This window comes from Aquarana catesbeiana, linkage group LG01 (assembly GCF_042186555.1).
Source record: "Aquarana catesbeiana isolate 2022-GZ linkage group LG01, ASM4218655v1, whole genome shotgun sequence".
Classification (NCBI taxonomy): domain Eukaryota; kingdom Metazoa; phylum Chordata; class Amphibia; order Anura; family Ranidae; genus Aquarana; species Aquarana catesbeiana.
Genome location: NC_133324.1, coordinates 363,977,229 through 364,000,829, shown reverse-complemented (window position 1 = coordinate 364,000,829; position 23,601 = coordinate 363,977,229). Strand labels below are relative to the sequence as shown.

The 23,601-nt window shown below is 40.4% G+C and overlaps 1 protein-coding gene across 1 annotated transcript in view; it reads left to right on the top strand.

Annotated features, from left to right (window-relative positions):
* The window catches only part of LRRC2 (leucine rich repeat containing 2), a 462,509-nt gene that overhangs the window by 209,686 nt on the left and 229,222 nt on the right, over window positions 1-23,601 (top strand). The window contains exon 3 of the mRNA XM_073632967.1: window positions 4,920-5,127. Coding sequence (XP_073489068.1) covers window positions 4,920-5,127 — 208 coding nt within the window. The remainder of the gene's footprint in view (window positions 1-4,919; window positions 5,128-23,601) is intronic.

The window sequence follows — 23,601 nt, the reverse complement described above, 5'->3', positions numbered from 1 at the left end:
TCTTCCTGTTTGGCTATGTGACAGGAAGTGAATATATTTGAAGGAGAAAGTTTCAAAATTTATGAGATGTCTTCACCCTATCAGCGGTGCAGACATCCCCAAAAACTGACAAGACTTCTAATCCCTCTGCACTCTATCCCCATGCAAAAAATAACAAAGGATTTCATTTAGTTTAACTTTGCAAAGACACATTCCTAAGTTCAACTGTGATGCATGTCAATGGCCCATTTAGACCTTGTTTAATATAAAACACCAGTTGCCTTTCACTAGAAATATGTGTTAGTCCAGTCCTGGAAATCTGCATCTGCTTTACTATTAATTTCCCTAAAAACTGGGTTCCTGCAGCTAGATGTGCCAAATGCACCTAGATACGTGACTGCTGTGTATGTGAGATGCACAACTGCTGTGTGTGTGGAGATATGTACCCGTGGTGCATATCTAGTTCCCGGAAGCAGTGGTCAGCACACAGGAATGACATCACGCCCCTACAGGAAGTTTGTACTGCTGCTAATTTCTTCCCGCCATCATGCCCCACTCACTGTTCTCTGAGGAAGAGATGATCCTTATTTGCAAATTAAGATTTTTTTTTTAACATGGGGTGGTGTTTGTGTGGGTCCCTAACACACATTCATACATATTAGGGTCAATTTAGACAGGATCCGATTTACCTACCAGCATGTTTTTAGAATGTGGGAGGAAACCCACGCAGGCACAGGGAGAACATGCAAACTCCAGGCAAATGGTGTCGCGCACAGGATTTGAACCAGTGACCCTTTTTGCTGCTAGGTGAAAGTGCTTACCACTACACACCACTATGCTGCCCAAATATATATCTATAGATGTAGGTTCTTGTGTCGACCAGCAGAGAGAAGTTGGGTAGATGCCACACTCCCAATTCTGGAGGCATAATAATGGTCTAGCACAGGGGTCTTCAAACTACGGCCCTCCAGTTGTTCAGGAATTACAATTCCCATCATGCCTAGTCATGTCTGTGAATATCAGAGTTTTACAATGCCTCGTGGGATGTGTAGTTCTGCAACAGCTGGAGAGCCCTAGTTTGAAGATTCCTGATCACGCTAGCATGTCTTGAAAAAAGGTGGTTTCTCATGTGCCTTGTATAATGCCCAAGAAATATCATTAGGAAAATACAAGTGGCTCATGGCAAATCTACATTCCAAATTTGGCACTTAAGATGGTCATGCACTATGCAATCTGATTGGCCAATCTCTGTACAACTCAATATTTCGGCAAAATAGGTAAAAGACGCACTTGAATAATTAATTAAAATTATAGGAAATCAAACAGGCTCTTGCACTAAATTTATTTTTTTTAAGATCTAACTGATTGCAGTGTATGGTCACCTTTAAAGATCAAGATATGAAAATATTAATTTATTGGGTTTAGAAACACTTCTCTGTTCTTTGTAATGTATTGAGATTTGGATAAAAATAGAAAGAAATAACATAAACATTTCAAATATATATTACAAGTAATAGGAGTGAGATTAGCATCAAAAGGGTTAATTAACTGAGAACGCCTACTAATTGCCTAATAAGACACATCGAATAGCGTGCGCTATTATCAATGAGAAAACCACAGTTACCCTAGCACCAGTTGCAGTTTGCATATTTATTATCGTTTTGCGCTTCAAAGTGCGCCGGTTCTCACTTTTGGTTAATTACATTTTCCATCGCACCAATTAACCACTTGATGACCACTGCACGCCGATATACGTCGGCACAATGGCAGCGGTGGGCAAATGGGCATACCTGTACGTCCCCTTTAAGAGTCGGGGATAGAAGGCACATGTGCCCGCCGCGTACAGTGTGACCGTGCCTGCGGGAGCGGCAGACTCAATGTTCGCCGGTCTCCCGGCGATCGTTTCACGGAGCCTCAGAACTGGGAAGTGCCTATGTAAACAAGGCATTTCCCTGTTCTGGCTTGTGTCATGACAGAGATCACCGCTCCCTGTCATTGGGAGTGGTGATCGCTGTCATGTGACTAAAAGCCCATCCCCCCACAATTAGAATCACTACCTAGGACACACCTAACCCCTTCATCGCCCCCCTAGTGGTTAACCCTTTCACTGCCAGTGTCATTTACACAGTAATCAGTGCATTTTTATAGCACTGATCGCTGTATAAATGACAATGGTCCCAAAACTGTGTCAAAAGTGTCCGACGTGTCCGCCATAATGTCGCAGTCCCGATAAAAATTGCAGATTGCCGCCATTACTAATAAAAAAAAAAATGTAAATAGAAATTCCATAAAAGTATCCCCTATTTTGTAGACGCTATAACTTTTGCGCAAACCAATCAATATACGCTTATTGCAATTTAAAAAAAAAAAAATATGTAGAAGAATACATATCGGCCTAAACTGAGAAAAAATATATTTTTGGGGGATATTTATTATAGCAAAAAGTAAAAAATAAATGAGTTTTTTTCAAAATTGATGCTCTTTTTTTGTTTATAGCACAAAAAATAAAAACTGCAGAGGTGATCAAATACCACCAAAAGAAAGCTCTATTTGTGGGAAAAAAAGGACGTCAATTTTGTTTGGGTGCAACGTCGCACAACCGCGCAATTGTCAGTTAAAGCGACGCAGTGCCGAACTGCAAAAAGTGCTCTGGTCAGGAAGGGGGTAAAATCTTCTGGGGCTGAAGTGGTTAAGGTATGAACTGGCGAATGCATTGTTCTTAGTAAATCAGCCCCTCGTGTGCTTTGCTTAGTTTATTTAATGAATCTGTAACATTAAGCTGTAAATTAATTTTGTATAGAGCTAACAATAACATTTACACCTACTTATGTAGAAGTACTTAGAAATTGAGATTGGCATTTTATATATTTCTTTTGTGTAGCACGTCCTACCGCATTATTTGCCTAGGGCCAAACTATGTGGGACATTTTGCAGCTGCATATTAGCTTAGCCAGGAAATGCCACTACTGACTGAACACTTGCTGACAATTGTTTCAAACTATCTCTAGTTTAAAGCAAGTCTTAATAATTGTCATTTGTTTGAAAAACCACAAACAGGATCACCAGCAATGCAAAGTCACTGCCCTTAGTGTAAAGTGGTATAAAAGTAGTTGATAATTGTGTTTTAATGAGATTACTGGAGTGGAAGTAAAATTCCTAAAAAAAATAAATATCCCCTCCAACATTACATTTATGGGCCAAATTGTACAAATGTAGCCAACGGGCAGTATTTTAGACAGACGTGCCCTAGGATTACCTCCTACAGTTGTGTGTATTACATAAATATAAATAGTTTTTTGAGCCTGCAGAACTCACAGCCAGATAATGGCCATGCGTGTCTATGTCACAGCAGTTTATTTATACACAGTTTTCTCATAGAGAACAAGAGAACAAGGAAAAAACTTATTTAACATCTTAGTATAATTACATACAGTTTATGACTGCACTCAATATGATGTGATGGACAGTGACATTTTTATAGCATCATCTAAGATCGTTTGCCTTCAAAAGATTTAAAAGGTAATGCTTTGACAATGACTGGTCTTTATGGTGATTCTTGTTTGCATTTGGAAAATCTATGGTATCCTTGCTAGAGGTTTAATGAAACAGAAGAGAAATTTTCAACAGGATAATGGTAGAAGAAATGCATTTAGATAAAAATGTAAAATAATTTAAGATATGTAATTCAGTACTAAATAGCAGCAATTACAATAAGTTGTTGGCTATCATGATTCAGAACTCATTGGAACCCAAACTGAATTCAATAGTTGTGATTGCTATTTGCTAATGAAGTTGTTTTAAAGATTCCTTTATTTAAGGTTTTCATAAACAGTTAAAGATCTTTAGTTAAAACAGCCCTGCCAGCTTACAAACACAAAAAAGATGAGATTGCCCTAAGAGAGAAAAGGGTCTTATACTCCCTTTTCTGGCATTCTCCTATTGCCCCCTCTTTTTCAGCACTGCAGTCTCCATTAGTGAATTTTGCATTTGCCACTTGCAGGAGTGTCAGGTCCTGTGCCCCTTGACACCTGTTGTGGTTCCTTCCTTTGACTGAGCATTCAACATTGCCAAAAGTATTGAATGCCAAAGACAAGGATAGAGGCTGCAGTGCTGGCATGAAAGGGAAATGAGAGACATTGGTTGCTTGAGAGGTGAGGGTCTTCTTTTGTGGAACACTCATCTTTTTTGTTTGTAAGCTTATGGGGTCCATTTGAGCATCCAATTAAACAAATAGGAAAAAAAAAAAAACTATAAGGATAGAAAAACCCATACGAGTAACTAAAAAATGCTTCCATTGGTGTAATTAGTGGGAATGGAATCATTTAAGAACCTCAAATCGCTATAGGTCTGGTAGTAACTGTTTGTACAATATTTGTGTATGGTGACCACCAAACAACAATTTTCTTTTCCAATAAGTTTGATTCATTACAGTATAGTCCAAAAAAGGTAAAAAAGAAACACAGATTATTCTAGATAGCTCTATAAAAGGCTCTTTCAGTACAGATAATAACAATAGAAATAGAGAGGGAGAAAATGCATTTTTAATATTTCAAAAGTCCCATAACGAAATAGTATCAAACCGAAGACTCCGGGGTATTCATTGATTTACTGTAGCCTGTCGTACCACCAGCCTGAGTTTTGCCTGAGTACAAAGGGGCTCAAGTACCGCAACATTGTAAGCTTTATTAATATTTAATCCCCCAAAAATGGATAAATTCTGAAGGCATATTGCTAAACTTCATATAAGCTTCTACATATTCTTCTAGCTTGTAATATTATACCGGATGTTATGAGTGTGTTACTTTTCTTTAGGTATAGGATAAACTTCAACATAAAATATTTCAAATGTATGCCAAAGCGTGTAATATTTTAATGCATAGTATGTAGCCAAAAGACTAGGATAAAAGTAGTATTGTACAATAAGTCTTCTGTCTTTGCAGGATAAAACAGGAATGGAACTTTATACTGGAATGTAGAAGCAGTGGAATCCCTCAGTCAATGTATTTAAAGAATGGTTTTGTAGACACTGAGCTTAAAGGCTTGGATACACATGAAAGATTTCCTTCTGTTGCAAAAAAGACTCTTCATATTAAAGAGGAACCTGAGAAAGAGAAATATATTTTTAATCTTTGTGGCGAGAACTGGAAGGTAAGTTACACTGAAAGGAATGCATTGCAGTTGTAGTGGGACCATAAGCCATCCATTCCCAGGTATAGATGTGTCTTTGTGGCTTGTGTTTCAAAACTAGCATTGTCTCAATAAGCAAGGCTGTATTCTGCAAAACTAAAGTGGGCCAAGGCCTACAGCTCCAAAGGCTCCCGGGGGGGGGGGCATCACACAGCCACCCACACATGTTTAGTAAGTCTGTACACTTGAACCAAACTTTTTGCATAACAGGTGAACAGTTTGAGTAACTCCACTTTTGTTTTCTCACCAAAAATGACACTTTTGATGCACAGGATGCCCTAAATCTGACTTGTACCTTAGTGCGGATTTCTGGTGAGCCAATTACACAAGCATGAAATTACATTTTTGACATTGGCATTCTGAACTGACATGACATTTCCAGGTAATCATATTGCATTGCATTTTGCAGAGAATTACAGAGCTGCAGATTGAAAAGGAAAAGTAACTTTTACCCCTTTCACTTCACTCAGACTAATTTCTACCATCTATTCACAGTTGAATGATGTTAGGGGTCCCAACGGCCACACTTACATTTTCAAATGCGCCCGAGCTAGGGACAGCTGGAGACAAATCTGTTCCACAGTAGTCTCATGCTCTATCAATATACTTAGATTTGAATCTGCCTTTATATTGGTTTCAATATCTTTCCATCACACCTCTACCTATCTTCCTTTAGAACTTGCTTCCGAGGTTGCTCAGTCCCAGGGGAGCTGCTCCATGTATGGTGGAAGTGCCCTATGCTCTCCAGGTCCTCAAACTCTTATGCCCTGTACACACGGTCGGACATTGATCGGACATTCCGACAACAAAATCCATGGATTTTTTCTGACGGATGTTGGCTCAAACTTGTCTTGCATACACACGGTCACACAAAGTTGTCGGAAAATCCGATCGTTCTGAACGCGGTGACGTAGAACACGTACGTCGGGACTATACTTGGGGCAGTAGCCAATAGCTTTCGTCTCTTAATTTATTCAGAGCATGCGTGACACTTTGTGCGTCGGACTTGTGTACACACAATCGGAATTTGCGACAACGGATTTTTGTTGTCGGAAAATTTTATAGCAAGCTCTCAAACTTTGTGTGTTGGAAATTCCGATGGAAAATGTGTGATGGAGCCCACACACGGTCGGAATTTCCGACAACAAGGTCCTATCACACATTTTCCGTCAGAAAATCAGACCGTGTGTACAGGGCATAACAATCACTGCTGACAGGCCCTTTTCCTAGAGATCATGGTATGTCCTGTTACACTGAAAGCCCCCAGGTCTCACAAGGCATCAATTTAAATTGTCAATGTATGTTTTATTGGCGGTTAAATAAACATTTGCAAGAGCTTGGAGACAGCAGTTTGTTCCTTTTACGGAGGTATGTTGTTATATAGGCACTTTATATAGGCACTTTCTTTATCAATGAAAAACTCACTAGTATCTTTCTTGATACACATGAAAAAATTCTAAAAATATGGTCACTGTGGATACGACATGCCCATCCTTCTATGTCTAAGGTCCTAGTCAGGGTGCCCCTGATGTTCTCTCTTTACTTCTCTTTTCTTTCCCTTCCTTTCTTCCATCTTTTGGTCTTCTACTTTTCTGGGACCTCCTGCTATGGAGGCCTCCATTCAAATGTCTCTTACCTTTCCCTTGTGTAAGGTTGACTCGATTACTGCCTTACACCAATGAGTGCCTATTGGCTTATTGTTCATGTTCAATTCCATTTTCTTCAAGCAACATTGATTTATACTGTTTTTTTTGTATGCATATTGGAAAGCTTATTATTCTCAATTCCAGTTATTCTTTTTTTCCTGATGTTTTCTGGACATTATTCTGGAACTCTCTAATACATTGGTTGTACTCATATACCTGGAAAAAAAACCTAAAAAAATTATTGAAAGTGAAAAGGAAAGGTACTTTTTAATAACATTCAAATGAAATACAATTTGAGTACTAATTGTATATGCTATATTATTTTTTTTTATTTGCTATTTTTTTCCCATGAAAGGAAGTTACCCTTTAACAAGTTCTAGGTGTACTGATAGTGAGTGACCAGAATGTGTTTTTCATTATTCCCCTACTCAACTTTGGACTGCCTTGTGTCGTTATGATTACAGATGAGGTTTGAGTTCACCTCTTTGAAGGGTTCACAACGACACTCTGAGATTTGGCCAAAAAGTTTGCAGGTTTGCCACCAGAAATAAGGAACAACCTATAATGCAGGACATAACCCTTGTCCCCACTCACTAAAACCAATGATTTGAAGGAACTGATAACCATACCCCCTTTGTATAAAAGGGTGGGCTCACAGTAGAAATATTGTCAGTTTGTATTGGAGCTGATGGAAGAGCTGACCAATCTCCTTAGGAAGAGATACATTTTTATTTTAAACTTACATTTTTTTTTAAGATTTCCTTATGCAAACTCATGGGTCTCCCACCTATTGCCCTCATACCATGTCCAAAGTCTTTGGAGAATTTTATCACAATCTGTATAACTGTTTAAAGTCTGAGCCAAATTACCATTTTTCTCAGACCAAGTTTGACTCTTTTTTTGACTCTTTACGCTTGCCTAAGCTTTCCCCTTCCCACCTCTCTTCCTTAAATGCTGCAATTACCCCTGAAGAATTAGCGGAGGTTATTAAAAATGTACCTGCTCACAAATCCCCAGGCCCTGACGGACTACCTTATTCTTATTATAAAACTTCCTGGAAACCTGACCCTCCATGAAAAGACCCTTCCCTCCATGATAATTATCAACTATAGCACTACTGAATTCTGATTACAAAATATTCATTAAAATCCTGGCTAATAGACTTACCCAAATACTCCCTAGACTCATACATAAAGACCAGGTGGGCTTTGTACCAACCAAACATGCTGGTGACAACACGAGGCGTACCATCAACCTCATTGACTTGCTTAATAGGACCAATCCCCTGGCTCTTATTCTGAGCCTAGATGCCCAGAAAGCATTTGATAGGCTTAGCTGGGCCTTTATGTTCGCAAACCCTTTCTAAATATGGATTATCCAGGACATTCATAGTGGCACTTCACACCTTGTACTCCCGACCGTCTTCCCAAGTACAGCTGTCTTCCTTTCTGTCGCCATCATTCCCCCTGAGCAATGGCATGAAACAGGGATGTCCCTTGTCTCCCTTGCTTTTTATCTTATGCTTTGAACCCTTGGCCGAAGCCATTCGCTCCCGTCCTGATATCTGCGGGGGTTTTTTGAGACAGAGGGCATATAAGCCGTGTCTTTTCGCTGATGACATTCTTCTGACACTGACTAGTCCCCATACGTCCCTCCCAAACTAACATGACTTACTAATGACCTTTGGTTCACTCTCAGGTTATAAGATTAACAAAAGCAAAACAAAGGCTCTACCATTACACATCCTTCCTTCTGCCCTTGCCATGTTGCAACAGAACTTCTCATACCACTGGTGCTCCCAATCTCTTAAGTATCTAGGGATCCATTTGACCTCCTGATATCCCACCCTTTATCAGGCTAACTGTCCTCCTCTTTTTAGGGATATTGATCACCTCCTATGACGATGGGACATGGATCAGTGTCCTTAAGATGTCTATCTTGCCAAAACTTCTGTATTTATTTGAAACATTACCAGTCCCCATCCAGATAAACAACTGAAAGCTATGCAGGGGCTATCCCTTAATTTTATTAGGCATAATTAAGCTCACCACATAGCCAGCTTAGTGGTATTTTCTCCCCGTTCTAGAGGTGGACTGGGTTCTCCAGATCGTATTAAATATTATTATGCAACTCATCTCAGGGCAACTATTTCATGGTCAACCAGAATGGCATCCAGCAGATAGTTGGAGATTGAAATGAGTGTTACTTGCCCGGTACACCTTTGTGCCATGTTGTGGTCAACCCTAGATATGTCCATTACCCAATTAAGAAACTTATATTTGCACCTAATGTTGTTCACTCTCTCTATATAGAAAAAATGCTCACAACGTTTCTCTCTCTTCTCCATGCCCACCCCTGCTAAATATGCTTTTTAACCCAGACATCTCCGACAGCCTATCCTATAGCCGAATGTACCCTTGGTCGCAAGTTGGCATCTTCCAATTTCGAAATATGTACACCCATTTACCCATAGACTTTATTCCTTTGTGGAGATTCAACACAAATATCAGATCCCTAAGCAACTTTTTTTACTTCTACCTTCAGTTTAAACATTATTTCTCTTCCAAATTACCGACCTTAACCTTAGATAAACCTACTCCATTTGAATTCTTATGTGCCCTAGGCCCATACCAACCTTATCTTACATCGGCTATTTACAAATTCCTTCATAATGCTTCTCCGCTTAATGACTCCTACCATTTATATATGCAAAAATGGGGCCAAATCATCCAACCACCTATCTCTCTCCCACAATTGCAGAAAATATGGTACTCAGTCTCTAGAGCAGGGGTCTCAAACTGGCGGACCTCCAGCTGTTGCAAAACTACAAGTCCCATGAGGCATTGCAAGGCTGATAGTTACAAGCATGATTCCCACAGGCAGAGGCATGATGGGACTTGTTGTTTTGCAACAGCTGGAGGGCCGCCAATTTAAGACCCCTGCTCTAGAGCCTCGAAATGAATGGAGCAGAGAGAGACGGCTTAGAGTGTTCACAATGACAAACAGTAGTAAATATATGTAAAGAGATCAGCGCAATTTCTCAACATGAAAAGCAAGTGAGTATTGAAAAAAAATATACATGTATATATTCAATAATGAAAAGTGACAAACTCATAAATGTCACCGCTAATAAGGTGCAAAGTGCAAAGTGATTAAAGTAAAAAGTCCAAAATGTTCATCCAAAAATGAGTGAATAAATAGTCCTTCGAAATTGAATCCACCAAAAACAAGTGATGCTGAAACATCACACAACTGCTCAGTGCTCACAGAACTCTCACCTCCATAAAATGATGAATCAGCCTTAAGCATAACTCTGGTGATAGTAATCCCCCACTTCCAGGCTCCCAGCTATCTGCTCTCGGTATTTCACTCAGGATTCCAGATTACATGTGGGAATGAAATAAATGCCTCCCATAGTGTAATATATTTAAACACAGATTTATTGAAAGACAATCGGAAGCTTACATTTAAAAGATTAAAAAGCGCATTGAATAAAAACAACGGCGTTACAGACGCCTCTCACATCACTTCCAGTCCGCTCCTTACTTCCTACTGGAAGCCTTTATAAGACACTGTTTTTCTGGTATAGAACCCCAGAGGTTCTCCACAGATGTGATTCTAAGGTTTCTCGGGTATGCTGGAGGTGCCATTGTGACATGGGTTCACACTAACACATCTTTTGCGATTGTCCCATTATTCAACCATTTTGTTCCTCAATTCAGACCCTCCAACAAAGTTCTTCTTGGGATAACTCTTCCTCTGGACAGAAATCCATTATCTTTTGGGCCTACTTATCCCTGGCATCTCCAAGCATGCCCAAAAGCTGGTTGCATGTATCCTTTTAGCTGCTAAATGAGTAATTCCCTTAGAATGGTTATCTACCTCTCCACCCATGTTATCCCAACTATTGCAGGTCCTGGCTCACATACGTAGAATGGAACACCTTACCGCTGTGTTACACGACTCCCTACCCCAATTTTCAAAAATTTGGGAGCTATGGAATAACTCTGAGTTTAACTCTGACTCAATGTCTCTAATATATGAATAATTGTCTTTCTCCTCCCTCTTTATGTACTTCATTGACCTGACTTATGTCCCTCTGTTCCTATCTCCCATGGTGTATCTCTCCCACTTGCCCCCCTCAGGTTACATACCCATCGGGGTAACTTCCTCCTTTGTCTTAAGCTATACTAGGAAGTTTTTGTTTTTTTTTTTACCCCAAGAGGTTAATCCATGGAGCTGTAATTAATTTTATGTGTTGGTATACCCCTGCTTTCAATGCCTGCTCTAATGGGTTGCCACTTCTATAATGTTCAAGGCTTTACCTTGTTTCTTTATTTTATTTTATATATTTTTTTCTTTCATTTTACAGTTTATCAAAATTTTGTTTTCTTGTACCACATATCTGATTTATATTAGTTATACTGTCATGTTTTTCAATGACTCTTTTTTATATGTATGTTTCTTTGGAAAAATGTCAATAAATATACAATTTTTAAAAAAATGGAAAGTGCAAACTCTTGTACATGGTAGTCAATTAGCTTCTAATGTCAGCTTGTCAAATTAAGCTCTGACAAAAAAAAACTGGAACTGATTGGTTTTTATTCAGATCTGCACCAGATTTTGCACACTCCAGTTTTAATAAATCAACCCTGATTCTAGAAATTTTGCAGCTGAAGTCAAGCTACCAAAATATTATGGGGGAAATTTATTAAAACTGGTGCATGCAGAATCTGGTGTAGCTGTGCAAAGTATCAGCTTTGAGGTTTTTTGTCAAAACTTAATTGAACATGCTGAAGTTAGAAGCTAATTGGTAATTATGCACAGCTGCACCAGATTCTGTGTGCACCAGTTTTAGTAATCTCCCCCTACATGGCAACTTTACAGTGTCTAAGTACCAGAATAGGTTAGGGGAGGTGGCAGAAGCTGATAATGGTGGCAGGTGTCTTTTTTTTTTGGCCAGATGACACTTAAAAGTTTAGTCTGTAGCATTATCAGCAAAAGTTTTCTGGGCATTGGTAATCTATGCCGGGTTCATTTTAATGAAAGTGAGCTTGTTCACACTGGGGACAGGCGCAATCGCCTCTTAGTAACAAAATCTCCTGCTGAGCGGAAGACCGTTTTGGACACCACACTGGCTCCAGGGCAAGGCATAAGTTCCAGCACATGCTATGCAATGTCTGGCCGGTGGTCCATGCTGAACACCTAATAGTTCATGAGGCCCTCACTTCTCAGAGTGTTTGCATCAGTCCAGGACCCATGGTAGTCAGCAATTATGTACATTGTAGTTCAGGCACTGTTGTGATTGCTGCCTGCAGCTGGGCCTGATCACTGTGGTTTAAAAAACTCTGAAAAGCAGTGCTGTGGCAGCAGCTACGAACTTTGCTTCTACTTTTTAGGGATCCAAGGATTAGAAGAGGCACAGTGGTCTTTAGATGGAATCACGCCATCATTAGGGAATGCTAAAAAGAGGTTCTTTCACAGCTCCTCCTCAAAGGCGGCATTTTGGGCCCCCTCTAGAGTGGTGACAGGTGATCAAGTATCTTACCGTTGTATCAGGGTTCTAATAGGGTGGCCAGCCAGGAGTCGTCCCTTTACTTAGTGACTCAGATTCTGGAGCCCTTGCACAGACATGTGTACATAAAAATACCCTATTTGCCACAAACTGCCTGCCTGGGTTCTTGGTGTTGCTACGGACAACACCGCCCTCAACAATTTCACTTTACACATGTTAAATACCCTAGGTTTTGAGAGGGTTGAAACACCCTCTTAATCCTGCCTCATTTTCTCATCCTCTCCAGCACCCCAACTCTCCTTATCTTCCTTGTATTCCCCCTTGGTATCCTGCTGCTTCTGCTTTTGCCTCTGCCTCAGAGGTACAGAGGTAAAGGACACATGTTCTTGTTGGTTCTGGAACAGTAGCAAGTCATTCTCCTCTGGCTGTTGTGCCTCTAGTGCCTGGTCTATTATGTCACACAGTGTGTGCTCCAGGAGGAACACAAGAGGAATTGTGTCCCTAATTCTTGCTTCATTGTTGTTCACTATTTTGACCCCTTCCACAAAAGGCTCCAAAATTCTGTACACGTACTGAGTGAGCCATTGAAGTGGCGAAAACCCCAGCACCACATGGCCTGTCCTTGTGTCATTATTGCTGAGGTACTTATTACTGCACATTGATGCTGGTGCAGCCTTTGCAGCATAACCAGCATTGCGTTTCAGCACATAGGGGTGTCAGATGAGTCATTGGAAGCAGCTTGTGCTGCATTTTAGCCAAACAAGCCTTGGCCAGGTATGACCACCTAAAGTGCCCACAAATCCTCCTGCCCAGACAAAGGACATCCCAGAAGCCAGGATATTTTGCAATGAACTGCTGCACCACTAAATTGAGGATACGTGTGAGGCACAGTAATGTGCATTTTATCTGGTAAAGGGTAAAGGGTAAAGATAGCATGGGGTCAGCCACCTTTAGGCCTAGGCCTGAGGAGTTGCCAGAAGCTCTGGCTCAGTGTGGCTTCTTTCACCTCAGGCATATTAACTGCTACACAGCATGCAGCATTTAGCCTTGGATTTTGTATATGCTCTGAAGCTCTGAATCCTTGGAACTGCTGGTTCTGAGGAGTTGGAGGATGGGCTAACGAGGAGGAGGGGGTACAGATGACTGAGCACACAAGACATTTGGTGGCACCACCAACTGTAGAGGTAATGGTGTGCCCGATCCTGTATCTATCCTAAACACCAGAAGATTCACTCAATGTGTGGTGAAGGATGTGTAGCATCCTACCAATGCTTAAAGGACCATATGTCAGTGGTCATGTGTACCTTGCCTCTGACAGCATGGTCCAGTAACACAGACACATTGCATTACACATGCTGCTGGAGGGCAGGGATCACCTTATAGGCCAAATATTGGTTGCGGAATACCTACCAATGTGTTGTAGTATGAGCCATAAATTAATCTAAGCAAACTGTTTTGCATGAGTTGAAATCAGAGCAGCTGTAAAGCCAGCTGTTTTGTCAACCTGGCATTAAAATGCTGGTCATAGGGATGATTTGGAGATTTTTTTCCCTCTGCTTCAGCAGCCATGGAATAGACACCTGTCTTTGGGAGGTTGGTGCTGGGGACAGTGAGGTAGGTGTGGAAAAATGCTAAAGAGGTTCAAGCCTTTGCTTTGCCCTTCTCAGAGAAGCCCATTAATCTCTTTCCTGCTTTATGTGGCATGTCCTAAGCCTCTGAAACGTATCTTCCTGTCACTGGAGGCTACAGATATTGCAGTGGATGCAGCAGAATGTTGTAGAGGGGAGGAGATGCATAAAGTTAGAAATGAGGAGAAGTGGGCTTTTGCTGTCAACTTTCTTCACTGAGGTGCTGCTCTCTCTGTGGTGCAGAGGCATGTGCTTTTTCATGTATATTATACCGAATTGGCTGATCGTTTTATAACAGCTGATACACTGATTGTAATGGCTGTAAACAACAATGGTGGTCTGTAGGGACGAGTAAATCTGTCCTTGTATTGTATCGTGAACCCTGTTTTAAATTCAGCGAACCAAAAATTTAGCAGCAAATCCTATTGAAGTCCATATGTGCAAATCCTGTTTTTAATTTCTGGCCAATTCTAGGGTTAATGGCCAAACTACTGTCCACTGTCCAGCTGTACTGGAAGCTAGGCACTGCTGTGGGGAACATGTACCAATGCAAAAAAACAAAAAACATACAATGCAAAAAAAGGGATCTCTGTAGCATTGAGAGCAACATTGAAAATATAAAATCCTTTAAATATTATGCTTGGGGGATACCTTAATGCTATATATGATGTGCAACAGCATACACTGGCAGCATATATTTGATTGTGGGATTTTTTTCTTTTACAATTGGCTTGGCTTACATGCTTCAGCAGCACCCCAATCTAATTAATTTTAGTTTTAAAGAGTTCTTTATTTCAGATAATTTTAGCAGTGACATATGCTTTGACCAGCAGTTTGAAATTGCTAGTAGTTCAGAAGCTGTCCCTGTCCTGCTGCTGGCCAATTCCTTTCAAACTTTCATTACAAATTAAGAGACAGCAGATGATGCAGTTTAAATTGACCAGCAAGAAGGTATTTTTAATGAGGACAAATTGGTCAAAATGTACTGGAGAAAAAGGGTACAGTCTGGGGTTTTACTACAAGAAGTAAAGCCTTTACACAAGTGACAGAAGGGCAGTAAAACAGATGGTTGAACCATGGTTTTACTGCCCCTGACCATCAGGCCACAAAGCGGGAGTCCGGCGACCATTCTTTTTTTTTTTTTTAGGTAATTGAGACACTTTGCTAATCTCAAAATAATACTCACAGTTTGGGTGTAATATTTTCGCCTCTGTCTGTTTTCGTACTGAAGAATAACTTAAAAAATGTGATGCTGGCTGTTTCCATTTTGCTTGTGGGCATGTGAAGCCCACAAGCATTGATTTCCTGGATGCAGTGAATGCTGTTCATTCACAGCTTGTTCACGCTCATAATCTTTGTTTCTGCACTGGATCTTGGGAAGCCTGACTCTAAGCTCCCAGGAGACAGTGCGGCACCGGGGAAAGGCAATAAACATGCCTACTCCCATGGGAGGAGAGACAGGAAGAGCCACAATAAAGTACAATATAAAGGTAATTACAGCGATAAAAAATGTTTTCGTGCGGCATTTGAACATCTATGCAATTAACTGAAGGGGGTAAGATGAAGTTAAAAATTTGAGTAGAACCCCGCTTTAACATGACCATTGCAATGGTTGCGTCAGGGTAAAAAATTATATGGAATGGAGAGTGATGGATGAAGGGCGCGTGATCAATTGCTCACATCAAAATGTATAAAATTTATTTATATGAAAATAAAAGTAAATAAAAACAAATGAATAATACCAATACTATGTATCATGCAAACAGGTAACAAAATGTAGAAAACATGGAAATTAAAAATGGGTTAAAAGTAGCATAAGCCCATGTTGAGGCGGGTGTTTAGAGTCGGCTGACACGTTTCGAGGATAACCTCTTCATCAGAGCCTTTGAGAACCAGGGCGCAGTCTCTATGGGCCAGTAGGCCAACATATGTACATAAACATGGTGGCTAGTTTGAAAGTGTGGCCTGAAATGGGAGATACGTTTTTCTGTGTTCCATACCAGTCCATGTTCAAGCGTTCTAGGTGGAACAGAGATCAGAAAAAAAAAAAAAATATATATATATATATATATATATATATATCTATATACACACATATAATGCACACACATATGTATAAACAATATAAAATATATATAGAGACAGAATTTCAGCTAAAAATAGTATGGGGTACATGGCAAGAATATGCAACACAAGAAACGAATGATGAGTAAAAATACATGAATCAATAGATGAATATAAATACATAGATCAATATGATAGACAGGAAACACATATGTATACAGAGAATTGATGAAAGGTACAATGTCTATCAGAATTTGATAGGGGATTGGGTGTCTATAAGTACCATAAATGAGTGGTCAATGTTAGACCATGAAGTAACAAACGAAAAATATTAATATATATATATATAAATACATATATATATATATATATATATATATATATATATATATATATATATATATATATATATATGTATATATGTGTGACCAAAAAGTGTTATTTTTTAAAAATTGTTATTTTTTAAAAACATACATATACAGATAAGTGGAAGAGATGAGTAGGAAATTATACCACCTGTTATGTTTGGCAGAGAGGACTGCCACCAGATGTGACTTATTCAAGTGCATGGGAACACATCACAACCACTCTGCAACAGCATGTTATACATGTGTGGTGCCGGTTCATTGTGTCCCACTGCCAGAACACAGTGCTGTACACTATGGGGGAGATTTACTGCATATGTTAGTGAAGGAAATAGTTGTCTGGACCAGCTTCGTCCAAATTAACTATTTAAAGATCACTAAAATATGGAGTTAGGCTTTGTAAGCTTTAGTTCCCAAGTATTGGTTTTAACATTAACACAGTTGCTATGTTTTTAGACCTGGGCTTGCAGAAGTTCAATGTATGACTTTAATTGAGAAGTCAGAAAAATGCATTATGTTTTGGATTGCTTTCATATTGCAGTGACCCTGTACACATCACTTAAAGGTGTCTTCTGTTTGGATTTTAAAAGGTTTTAGCTGCTGTGGGATTCATTCCACTCACAGACACATGACTCAAAGCTCAGAAACCCTGAACGTAGGGATGCCACATCTACCAACTAACTCCAGTTCAAGTGTGTCAAAGTGATCAAGGAGTGTTTTCCTTTAGATCTGGCTTCATTAGTTATTTGGTGTAACAAGATAGCAACTGGGAACAAAATTCAGCCTGCATCATTAATACACTATCGAGTTTGCTAGCGGGCAACTAGTCTGGTATGTTTTGTGATACATGATACAAAAGTCATGCAGGTTACAGAATTAAGATTTAAGTTAGTGAAAGGGAAAACAATATTGTTTTACGAATAATGTTGTACTTATGTGCTGCTAGGTATAAATACAGTGAATAAAAAAGTGAAACAGCTGCTACCATTGATTAGTGAACTCAAAACACTAGCAAAAAGGGTAAATGGGTGTATAATGGTGCACTTGTTTGATTACTACAATAATCTATTAAACACATAAAACTTCAAACTCCATAAATACAATATATGTTAAGAAATAAAATTGTGAAAATAAAATATATATATAGGAGAACAATATTAGAAATATTATTAGAAAAAACAAAAGTCCAAGTGCAAAACAATTAGTTCCAGTCCATAACGTGAGTAGTATAAACCATATCCAGTGAAAAAAATATATGTAGGTGCAAATAATATCCAGTGCATCCACCGCTACCAATAGATGAAATGGCCACTTACCTCAAGTAATGACCGTAGGGCCAAACAAAGCTTTGATATCCTAAAGGGTATCTGCTGGGCTTCACACTGCACAACTCCAAAGACTCAGACGCTTAACGTCCTCGACTCACAGTCCGCAAACACTCAGAGCATAAAAAACACTGTAGCGCAATATTGCCAGTAGTTGTAGTAAAATTTATTAAATACCTGCTTACATTACAGTTCAATGACATCCGTGATAACGATATGTAGGAGAAATGAATCGCCTCCTCACCGCACTTCCACACACTGTGGATACAGGAAGTGACGTCACAGGCTCCACCCAACACATTGCGTCACTGGTCTAGTGACTTCCTCAGGGAGTATTGTTTTATGCGTACATACAAAGGGATTTTATTTGTCCTAATATGATATACTTAGAGACACTGTCATCTTGCTTATTCAGGGCAAATTGAGACTGCCATTGCAAAGGCATCTTTTGTGTCTCCTTAACTGCTTGCCGACCAGCTGCCGCAGTTTTACTGTGGCAGAATGGCACGGTTAGGCAAAACGACGTTACCTTACATCGCTTCACCTTTTGGGCACTAGGGGCGTGCGTGTTCCCGCAGCGTGTGCCCGGAGCCAATACGAGTGCCCGGCGAGCATAAAGTTTGTTTGGGTACAGCGTCGCACAACTGCGCAATAGTCAGTTAAAGCGACACAGTGCCATATCGCAAAAAAATGGCTTGGTCATTGAGCAGCCAAATCTCCTGGGGCTGAAATGGTTAAAGGCACTATGTCATGAAGGAAAATACCCGTGTAAGATGGCTAATTAGAAGTAGCTATTTGTTAACACGGTTGCTATATACTAGTCCATGGCAGTGAATGGGTCTAATTTCAATGGACTCCATTCACAAAGTGGTATCTTACCGCATTCGAGTATGTAGTAAGATACTCCCACAGCGTTTTTCAAAATGTTTTTTGGCATTAATTAAAAAAAGGCTAATAAAATACTGCAAGTTATTTTATGAAGTCATGCGGTATTTTAGCAGTGAAAACATGCGGTAATATAACACCTGGCGGTGACCGGAGTTTTTATTAAAATTATAAATGGGCATTGTTAAGGAGCGGACACTCACCCATATGACATCACTGGGTGGCCCAGCCCCTTAGTTATTTAAGAACTGTCAGACGGCGGAGCTGGCAGATGGCGGAAGCTGACCTTTTTTTTTTTAATACCACATAAAGCAGTAGTGCATTGACATTTTCAAGATCGCATGCAGTATTTGGGAAAAAACCTAAATACTGCATGCCATCTGGTTCTGTGAATGGAGCCCACTGTCCCAGAACATTTATATGGCACATATATTGCTGAATGGCTACTTCCTTCACTGGCTTCTGGCAAATGCACTTCCACCATCTACAGTTATGCATAGCAAAAAAATAAAACTCCAAAACAAGCTAAATATTATAAATGATCAATTAACCGCTTGCCGACCAGCCACCACAGTTTTACTGCAGCAGAATGGCATGGCTTGTCGAAACAACGTTACGCCGCTTCGCCTTTTGGCCTCTGTCGGTGCGCGTGCCCGCATCGTGTGCCCGACCCCAATGTGAGTGCCTGGTGTGATGACTGCGATCGCTCGTGACAGAGCGAGAACTGGGATCTGTGTGTGTAAGCACACAGATCCCAGTTCTTTCAGGGGAGAGGAGATAGATCATGTGTTCATACTAAGTATACAGTAGACAGTTTCATCCCCCCACAGTTAGAAGCACACATAGGGAACACAGCTAACCCCTTGATTGCCCCCTAGTGTTAACCCCTTCCCTGCCAGTGACATTTACACGGTAATCAGTGCATTTATATAGCACTGATCGCTGTATAATTGTCAATGGTTGCAAAAATGTGTCAAAAGTGTCTGATGTGTATGTCATAATGTCACAATCCCGATAAAAATCGCAGATCACCGCCATTACTAATAAAAAAAAATAATACTGAAATTTCCATAAATCTATCCCCTATTTTGTAGATGTTATAACTTTTGCGCAAACCAATCAATATACCCTTATTGCGATTTTTTTTACCAAAAATATGTATAAGAATACATATCAGCCTAAACCGAGGAAAAAATGTGGGGTATTTATTATAGAAAAAAGTAAAAGATATTGGGGGTTATTTACGAAAGGCAAATCCACTTTGCACTGCAAGTACACTTGGAAGGGCAGTCGCTGTAAATATGAGAGGTAGATCTGAAATGAGGGAAAGCGCTGCTGATTTTATCATCCAATCATGCACAAGCTAAAATGCTGTTTTTTATTTTCCTTGCATGTCCCTCTCGGATTTACAGCGACTGCACTTCCAAGTGCACTTGTAGTGCAAAGTGGATTTGCCTTTCGTAAATAACCCCCATTGTGGTTTTTTTTCAAACTTTTCGCTCTTCTTTTGTTTATAGCGCAAAAAATAAAAACCGCAGAAGCGAATAAATACCACCAAAAGAAAGCTCTATTTGTGGGAAAAAAAAGGAGGTCAACTTTGTTTGGGTACAGTGTTGCACGACCGCACAATTGTAGTTAAAGCGGCGCAGTGCCGAATTGCAAAAAATTACCTGGTCATTGAGCAGCCAAATCTTCCGGGGGGTGATACGGTTAAAGAAATATATTTACAAGTTCCAGGTACAAATATGTTATTGGTGAGATTTAGCAATATGGTAATGTGTCACATACTTGCCCAGACCATGTGTGCAGTTATTTTAACTTTACTTTATTTTATGATAATTTACTTTACTGTAAACTAAAACATATAACGACCAGTACCACTGAGTGTGCAAAGAAGGTACACTAAACTAAACAACTTGTCACTTATATAAAGCTTCACCACTCTTTCCCTCGAAGAAAAAAAAAAACTTTATTGAAATAATCTGTACAAGAATTACATATACAGTAATGTATGATATTCCACAAAACACACATAACAATATTCAAAACAATAAAACTGTGTGGAAAAATCACACTTGCTGTATAGTTCTTCTACAGACAAATTGTAATTCAATAAAGTATTTTTCTATCTTTTGAAATAGAGTGGTGAGAATTCATATAAGGGATCTGCTGTTGTTCAGTACTATACTTTAGAGATAAGTGACAGCTCAGCTGATCCATCAAACTAATCCAACACTGTAGTCCCTGAAGAAACAAGTACCTTTTCTCACCTCACTACCCTTACAAGTCATGACAGCTGTCCTGTATTAAATGGGTTCCCAGCCTATATAAACCATTTCCAGTCTATGTGAAATTGCCTTAGTTATTTTTACAGTATCACACAAAAGTGAGTACACCCCTCACATTTTTGTAAATATTTTATTATATCTTTCCATGTGACAACACTGATGAAATGACACTTTGCTACAATGTAATGTAGTGAGTGTACATCTTGTATAACAATGTAAATTTGCTGTCCCCTCAAAATAACTCAACACACAGCCATTAATGTCTAAACCGCTGGCAACAAAAGTTAGTACACCCCTAAGTGAAAATGTCTAAATTGGGCCCAAAGTGTCAATATTTTGCGTGGCCACCATTATTTTCCAGCACTGCCATAACCCTCTTGGGCATGGAATTCACCAGAGCTTCACAAGTTGCTACTGGAGTCCTCTTCCACTCCTCCATGACAACATCACAGAGCTGGTGGATGTTAGAGACCTTGTGCTCCTCCACCTTCCATTTGAGGATGCCCCACAGATGCTCAATAGGGTTTAGGTCTGGAGGCAGGCTTGGTCAGTCCATCACCTTTACCCTCAGCTTCTTTAGAAAGGCATTGGTCGACTTGGAGGAGTGTTTGGGGTCGTTATCATGTAGGAATACTGCCCTGCGGCACAGTCTCCGAAGGGAGGGGATCTTAGTCTGCTTCAGTATGTCACAATACATGTTGGCATTCATGGTTCTCTCAATGAACTGTAGCTCCCCAGTGCCGGCAGCACTCATGCAGCCCCAGATCATGATACTCCCACCACAATGCTTGAATGTAGGCAAGACACACTTGTCTTTGTACTATTCACCTGGTTGCCGCCACACACGCTTGACACAATCTGAACCAAATACGTTTATCTTGGTCTCATCAGACCACAGGGCATGGTTCCAGTAATCTTATCTTAGCTTTGCTTGTCTTATCTTTAGCAAACTTTGCGGGATTTCTTGTGCATCATCTTTAGAAGAGGCTTCCTTCTGGGACGACAGCCATGTAGACCAATTTGATGCAGTGTGCGGCGTATGGTCTGAGCACTGACAGGCTGACCCCCCAGCCCTTTGATCAACCATAGCGAGGTCTTGGCCAACATGCTGCAGCTCAGTTTCAGGGTATTGGCAATCTTCTTATAGCCTAAGCCATCTTTTATATAGAGCAACAATTCTTTTTTTCAGATCCTCAGAGAGTTCTTTGCCATGAGGTGCCATGTTGAACTTCCAGTGACCAGCATGAGAGAGAGAGAGCGATAACAGCAAATTTAACACACCTGCTCCCCATTCACATCTGATCCCTTGTAACACTAAGGAGTTACATAACCCCGGGGAGGGAAAATGGCTATTGGGCCCAATTTGGACATTTTCACCTAGGGGTGTACTCACTTTTGTTGCCAGCGGTTTAGAAATTAATGGCTGTGTTGAGTTATTTTGAGGGGAAAGCAAATTTACACTGTTATACAAGCTGTACACGTGTCATTTCTTCAGTGTTGTCACATGAAAAGGCGCCCAGGCGCCGCCGACTCTCTCCTCGCTACCCCCTATATGAGTAATGGATAGATTCATGCATTTATGTCACCGAGCGCATGAATTACAACGGCCAGGGTTTTTTTTTTTAAGCACCTGATTAGAGTCATAGGCTCTAATAGGCTTCAAAATAGGATGGGCTCGGGATGCTGAGGATGCGTCCGGATCCCACCCAGGTGTGTTGCAACAGCGAATGAATATTCACTGTTGCAACACATTCTCCTCTCAGCCAATCGGCCAATCAGGACTGATACCCATCACCCGACTGGCTGAAAGGACAAGCGATCCTATTGAATGCCCAGGAGGAGGGGAGGAGACGCACGTCGGAAGCGAGGAGGAGAAGAGCCGCCCAGTCCCCGCCGTCCCATCAATGCCCAGTCCCCGTCGCCGCTCCATGGATGCCGATCTTCGCCACCACTCCATGTATGCCCAATCCCCGCCGCCGCTCCATGGATGCCCAATCCCCGCCGCCGCTCCATGGATGCCCGATCCCCGCCGCCTAGATGGGGTAAGTGCCGGTGGACCGACCAGCGAACAGCGGGGGCATATTGTGGAGTTTGAGTTGCCGCGGGGGGTTTGTGTTGTTTGCCGCCCCCCAAATGAAAAACCACCAGCCGCCACTGGTTTGAAGCCTATCCTGGTCAACCTACCGTGGCATGTTAGTTGTTCTGTTGTGAGTTGCCAGTTACACCGTCCTTCCAGAGATCATATACCCAGTTTTCACAGTATAAAACTGGACTGTTCACGTTTAGCATTTGTAGAGAATTATACAATTTATGCTACAGCTTGGCTCCTTAAGGTATAATTTCTAAGGCCAGGCTTACCACAAGCTTTCTTGTGACATTATTGAAAGTAACACAAAATGTTTAATGATCACTGATGGAGGACGAGCAATAAGTGAGGAGGTGGAATAGAAGACTATTTGATGAGCAATAAGGGTAATGAAACATGTAATGATGATGTTCACGTTGCTTCTACCTCGAGTCAAAATTGCATTTTTTTAAAGATGGCACTAGTTAATGCTGATTTTTTTTTTCATGAAAATGACCCAGAGAAAAAAATTCATGGCTTGTTTTATGAGCATGTGTTTCTGGTTGTAAATTGTATATGTTAATAAAGAGCTTTTCTCACCATTGGGTGGCATTGCAGATCTCTAAACCAAACTCACAAGGACTTTGGATTCAT